The 6287-nt window shown below is 47.4% G+C and overlaps 1 protein-coding gene across 3 annotated transcripts; it reads right to left on the reverse strand.

Moving 5' to 3' along the window:
- Positions 1-200: 200 nt before the first annotated feature.
- SKIDA1 (SKI/DACH domain containing 1) lies at positions 201-4239 on the reverse strand. Of its 3 annotated transcripts, none has more exons than XM_082741081.1 (2): positions 4079-4239; positions 201-3184 (listed from the first exon to the last, which is right to left on the reverse strand). In XM_082741081.1, the coding sequence occupies exon 2, from the start codon at positions 3072-3074 to the stop codon at positions 348-350; it is 2727 nt and encodes a 908-aa protein (XP_082597207.1). In that variant the 5' UTR covers positions 3075-3184; positions 4079-4239; the 3' UTR covers positions 201-347. The 3 variants fall into 3 exon arrangements, with proteins under 3 accessions (XP_082597207.1, XP_082597206.1, XP_082597205.1); XM_082741080.1 differs by having other exon boundaries at positions 201-3187; XM_082741079.1 differs by lacking the exon at positions 4079-4239 and adding an exon at positions 3298-4060.
- Between the last annotated feature and the right edge of the window lie 2048 nt (positions 4240-6287).

Here is a 6287-nt window from a genome sequence, read left to right on the forward strand (position 1 = left end):
TTTGTAGCAGTTGAATTGAGGTACCGGGTGCATTATTAGCATTGAAACAGTAAAGTGTTCCAGCTCTACCTTAATAACTGAGTTTTACTTGAGTCTTTAGCCTGAAGTAGTCTGTGGAATGTAAACCAACCCTTCTCCCACCCCGCCCCCACCCTACTCCAAAAAAAAAAAAAAAAAAAAAAAAACCCGCAATGGGGAAAAAAGTAATCCGATTTCTGTCTTCAAAATGCGATAAAGCAGGGCTCCAAAAGGGGTGTAACACATTAATGGACTTGTACAAACCATCCTGTGCAGTTTACAACAAAAGGAAGGTAATAGGGTTCAAGAAAATATCTTCCAAAACACTTTTATGAATTAAATTTCCTGAATTTGTGACTAGGTGGAAGAGGTATTGCAGAACCGCCCAGCTGCCATTTCCATATAGGATGGGCCTTGTGAGGAGGTTGGGAATCCTTAGTAGTGTTTAAGGAATACGCCGGCCACAAATCCCCATCTTTCCCAATAATGAGTGATGGTGGACAAGGAAAATTTGCCATGAAATTAAATGGCCTTTTCACTGCTGATGCTACATTGCTGGCTACCTTTTTGCGTCTGTTTATAACTGTAAAATCATCCAGTGTTCCTTCATGTGTCTCAGTTTTACCTGTAGGACGAGGACTTCTAGCTGATTTCAAATTTGGTTTGACTGGAGGTGTCTGAAGTACAGGTCGCTTTCCCAGTACTAGTGTCCGGTAATTTTTTCTCACCCTGGCACCAAATTTATATTCCCCATCCTCAGGTTTTGGAGAACCTAAAGTGCATGAAAGGCCCTGACTCTGAGCCAGTGGGTTTAAGGAAGGAGTTTCTTTTTCAGGGCATGCAAAACCTTCTTCCTTGGCTGTGGTGAACAAGGCGTCCTCCTCCTTACTTTCAGTCACACTGTAAAACTCACCCTTTGTATCATTGCACTCGCACTTAAGCTTATTTGTAATAAGGTCAGGTTCATAGTCTTCATTAGCACTACTGTCTTCTACTTTGATTTTAATATTGTGCAGAAATGGCAAGGTCTTGTCTCCTGTGTTAGTGCAGGGAGTCTCAGTTTTAGTTGCTGCTGCTGCATCCACCTCAGAATCAGTGTGTGAAGAGGACAAATCCGTAGCAAATTCAGCACAATGAGGGATTTTGGAATCTTTTTCTGAATTTGCCGCTGCTCGCGAAGAATCATTATTTAAGAACCTAGCAGCTATTGTGTTGTTATCTGCACAGTGTGTAGTAGGACTTGCTTGTAGGCATTTCCTCGCCTCTCGGAGTATTCTTTGTTGTGGAAATGCATTGTTTGTCTTTGGGCTAGGTGAAGAGGCCCCCTCCGCCAGGCAGTTAATTGTCAGGTCAGTTCTCTTTACAGTACTGGAAATTTCAGAGTGTGGGAATGTAATCTCAGATACCCTATCGTTCCTTATCTCTGTGAAACAACTCCCCAGGCTGGCGGGGCAGTACACCGGAGACGCTTTGGGGGCCCAGCTCTGCAGATTCCACTCCTCCGGCGACTCCGCTTTGACACTACTCTTGAGGTCGGGAAGTCTGCCGGCATCCTCGAAAGCAGCGGGTTTGGTTGCAGCGGCGGCGGAGGCCAGATGGTACAAGAAGTTGGCCTGCGCCTGCACGCTGGGAGGCTTGCAGAAGCTGGTGCGTCTGAAACGGATACTCTGCACGGACACTTGGCTGGAGCCGGAGCTGGAGTCCGACTCCGTGGACGAGTCCTCCTCCTCCGAGCTGACTTCGCTGGAATCCGAGGCCCCGCTACCCCCCTCTTCCTCCTCTTCCTCCTCCTCTTCCTCCTCCTCCTCCTCTTCTCCCTCCTCCTCCTCCTCCTCCGAGGACACCGAGTTGCTGGAGCTGGACAAACTGGAGCCAAAATCTGAGTCGTTGGCTGCATGGTCCGAGTAGGAGCTGGACTCCGAGTCGCTGCTACAGCTCTCGGGAAAGCTGCCGAGATGGGGCTGAGGCCGGTGGTGATGTGGGGGGTGGTGGTTCGGCGGCGGCTGCTGGGCCCGGTGGTGGTGATGGTGGTGGTGATGGTGGTGGTGGTGGTGGTGGTGGGGAGGCGTGCAGAAGCCGTTAACCAGATGAAATCTCTCCAGGCAAGTGGCCCCGGCGGCCGCCGCCGCCGCCGCTGCCGCCGCCGCCGCCGCCGCCTTGGCTTTGTAGGACCTGGGCAGCAGGAGCAGGCGGCGGGTGCCGGCGTGGGGCGCGAGCAGGCAGTCCTTGGCGCCCCCGCGCTTGCGCTTGCACCGGTAGGTCAGGCTCACCGGGCCTCCAGCGCCCGCCGCCGCCTTGGGCTCGGGCCCGGCCGCCGACGCCTGGTAGTAGGCGGCGGCGGCGGCGGCGGCGGCGGCAGCCGCGGCGGCGGCGGCGGCGGCAGCCGGGTGCTTGCTGCAGAGCAGGCTCCGAAAATAAGCAGGGTCCGAGTGGAAAGCAACGTAGTTTCCCTGGAGCGGGGCAGTTTCATAGTTTAGAGGGGGTTTGCAAGGCGAACGCACGATTTCCGGATAGTGCGAGCCCGGGTATTTGCTAAAAATCTGAGGTAGATGGGCGGCGGGGCGCGCGGCGGCGGCGCCCGGGCGCGGGGACTGCGCGCTGATTGGCAGGGGCCGCGCGGCTCCGCTCAGGCCCCGCCAAAGTTGGTGCTTGTCCTTCCAAAAACCCGGGCGGGGGCTGGCGGCGGCGGCGGCGCGCTCTGGTGGCGGCGCCTTTGTGGCCAGGGCCCGGCCGACCCTCCTGCGCTTGGTCTTGAGGACGCGCTCGGTTTTGCAGGAGGTGTAGAGCGCTTCCACGTCTTCCCGAGAGATGAGCGTGCATTTGGCGGCGTGGAAGGCGATGCTGTTGATTGCCTTGAGTTTCCGCAACTCCTCCAGATCGCAGTGGTGCTTTTTCACTTTCAAATGATCCATGCGCTTGTGCACGGTCGTCCTCGGGATGTTTTTCAGCAGATCCGTGAAGACTTGGGAGAGGGCAAACATTTGCTTTCCTTTAATGATGAGGTAGCCGAGCCTCACGCCATCCACCTCTTCAAAACCTGACTTCAGGTCTCCCATCTCGGGCACTAAATGATCCCCACCATTTGCAGTAAATATATACGTGACGCATACATACACATGTATGTATGTTAATCCTCCACCAGATGCTGCGTGTGTCTCAAGGCATCCTGCTAATAAAATAACAAAGACTGTTATTCCCGGCGAAGGGAGTGCCAAACTCTAGGCGAAATTATTGGAAAAAAAAAACAAAACACAAAACAAAACATGAAATTACACTGACTTGATTCTTGCTTTTTTTTTTGGTTTTCGTATTTTTTTAAAAAGAGGGAAAAAACCATCCGGTTTCTGATCTGCCAGTGTATTGGTCTAAGTCCCCGATGCAGATCAGTACCTGGGCCCCTCTATTCCTTCCTTCTCCATTGGAGCACTATGATAATGGAATGTGAAGGGAGAAAGAGAAAAGAAATGCAGCTGCTATTCCCGCCGCTGCTTTAGCTACAAATAAAATGACAGAGTGAAGTGAGCTCGTCCGGAGACACCTTCATCAATTAATTCCCCTAAAGCCAGCGCTGATTGGACACTCCTGACAGGTGATGCAATAAAAATTGATATTCCACCCCTTCCCCCCAAAATCTCCCACTAATTAGCATACCCTTATACTGCCACCTCCCCTCCCAAAGTAAATAATACAGTCGGTATATAAATCTTTCCATTAAACTATCGGAGCTCAGAAACAGCCTGACTCACAGACTTCATCTGAACCAGTGTGTGTACGCTTAAAAAAAAAAAAAAAAATCCCTGTATACTCGCCTTTAAAGGAATATTGCCTATTTTTTCTTTATTTGCATTTTACCGCTGCAGCTATTATCATTTCAAAGAAAAGCATTTTAAAAACATTATCAAGCCGAAATAGACATACCCCACCCCCTTTTCCTTTGGAAAATGGAGCTTAAGCGAAAATGTGCAGAATAGCCTGGTATTTCCCTTATGGGAGTGGAGAAGGAGACCGGCTGGGAGCTCCAAAGTTAAACCCGCGCAGTGAACCACCCCAGTAGACTTACGTTTTGGATTTCTCTCGATTTTCCTTTTTTTTTTCCCCCCTGAAATGCCTTTTACAACCAGAAACAAAGTTATTTGACCAAGGAAGCAGTTCAAGGCTCCAGCTCCGAAACACTGTAACAATTCAACTGGATTTTGGTTCTCTGCTGGGGGGTGGGGTGGGGAGGAGGTAGTTTCACGTCAGACCCATAACAAAGCATAGATAAGCCAGAAATGTGTACACTTTTCACAATTAACCAGGCTGGATTGGAGGCGGGATCGTCCTAGAGTCCCCAGCACAGTCTTTGCCAGGGTCCTGTTCACGACAGGTCAGAATTCCAGGGAGCAGATTGTTTCTGCAGCAAAGAAAAGAAAATGTAAAACGCCCAAGGTGCTTCCAGAGGTTTTACGTAATAACGATGAAAAGAAAGTGCTGATGTACGACGCAGACTATTTCAGTGGTCTATGATGCTTTCGGTTGGTAGTTTAAATGAATCTTCCACAACTCTCATTTTTTCCATGAAAGCCAAGCATCTGCTTTAGAAAAAAAAATCACTTTGGATGAATATCAATGTTGTTTAACCTCTTCTTAGTCAAGTTAAAGCATATTTTGGTGTCATTTCCAAGGATATCCAAAATATTGCCAAATGAGAGCAATGGTCTTCCCAGCTGCATTATCAGGATCCCAAGGTGGCTTGTTGGCTCCTTTGCAAAATTCGGCAAAATCTTTTTAACAGTTCGGTGTTTGCAACTACAGCATAAATGCAACCCAGGCATTTATATATTTCCTTGTTCCTCCAAAAATAGACACATCCGTGTGGTTAAAAGAATAAACGGATATTTCTGAGCCTGCAAGAAAAGAATTGTACAATAATTTCTTCCTTCCCATTCAAAAGTTCCAGTTTCCCCTGCTCTGGTCTGGCTAGCACAGGCAGGTATGTCTCAAAAGAAAAGAAAAGAAAAAAAGATAAAAACAGAGGAATCAGACATACAAAAAGGTAGTTTGCATGAAATCTCAGCCATAGTTCCCCACCCCCACCCTCATCTCCCTAGTAATTTCCCAGGAATTTTGAAGAGAATTGGGAATTTCAAGAAGTGCATCCGGAAATTAAGGAAGTCTATTTAAGAGAGTCTGTAACTCAGAGGTTGGGATTTGAAAAGTCAGCCCTGGACTACTGTTGCACTCAGCACAGATGTAATCGCCGCTCTTCAACTTAATCAATGTGTGTACAAACCACGATGTCTCGTTCTTGCCTTTGAAATCTAAGGCTAGCATTTCCATCCAAGAAATCAGAGCTACAGCAAATTACATTTTTGTCCCTTGAATGAGAGAAGGATCATTGAATGGATCTCGTGATATTTCAGGCTTTAAACGTAACCGAGAGGCAGCAATGAACAATGCCTCGTCACAGCTAATACCATCCACCGAGTTGGCTTTCTTTTGCATCTGGATCTATCACACCGCGTTTTTTTCTCTTTCACTTTCACAGGAGGCAAAATGCAAAAGGTTTAAGCAGAAAGCAAAGTTTCCAGAAAAAGCAGATGCTGCTGTTTGTTTTTTAAAGTAGAATGACCAGAGTCTTCCACTGCCAGCGACAATAATGTCGTTTTAAAATTCCTCCTGATGCACTTATATACTGAAGCTCTCTTCCTCCCACCCCACCCCCGTCCAATTCCCCTCCTCCAGCTTTGAGATTTCAACCAAAGAGTCCAACAGCCAAGAAACAGTAAACTCAGAAAAAGCCTTTGAGAAGACATTACAAAAGGTTGGCTAGAACGTCCTTTTTTCCCCCTTCTTCTTCTTTCTTTTCTTTTTTTTTTTTTCTTTTTTTGGGCCAGGTAGTTCTAGTTGTTCTCCATTCCTACTTAGATTTACACACACACACACACACACACACACGCACGCACACACACACACACACACACACTCCTACTCCTCCACATGGCAACATGATTTAGTAACCTTTTCAAAATTACCCTTTTTTGCTCTTCCTTCCTCTCTTTCCACCTTTAAAATACTGGTAACATAGGTGGTTCTTAAAACCAGTAGAATATTATGTATTAAAAAAAAAAAAACCCCGAAGGTCCTATCTATTGGGTCAAATAGAGAAAAATAAAGACCAGAAGACTTGGGAAATGTGTCTATATATACAATTTATGCAAGTATCTTTACATGTACACTCAGACACCTTTACACTTACACATTTTTAATACTCTTATTACATATCTTTC

The sequence above is a fragment of the Mustela nivalis genome (assembly GCF_964662115.1).
Source record: "Mustela nivalis genome assembly, chromosome: 7".
Taxonomy (NCBI): Eukaryota; Metazoa; Chordata; class Mammalia; order Carnivora; family Mustelidae; genus Mustela; species Mustela nivalis.

Excerpts from the sequence above, each read along its gene's own strand:
- SKIDA1 (XM_082741079.1), bottom strand. The coding sequence starts at position 3,355 with ATGGTTTTTTCCCTCTTTTTAAAAAAATACGAAAACCAAAAAAAAAAG. Across the intron at positions 3,185-3,297 it reads AAAAAAAAAGCAAGAATCAA|GATGCCTTGAGACACACGCA; the intron begins GTCAGTGTAATT and ends TTTTATTAGCAG.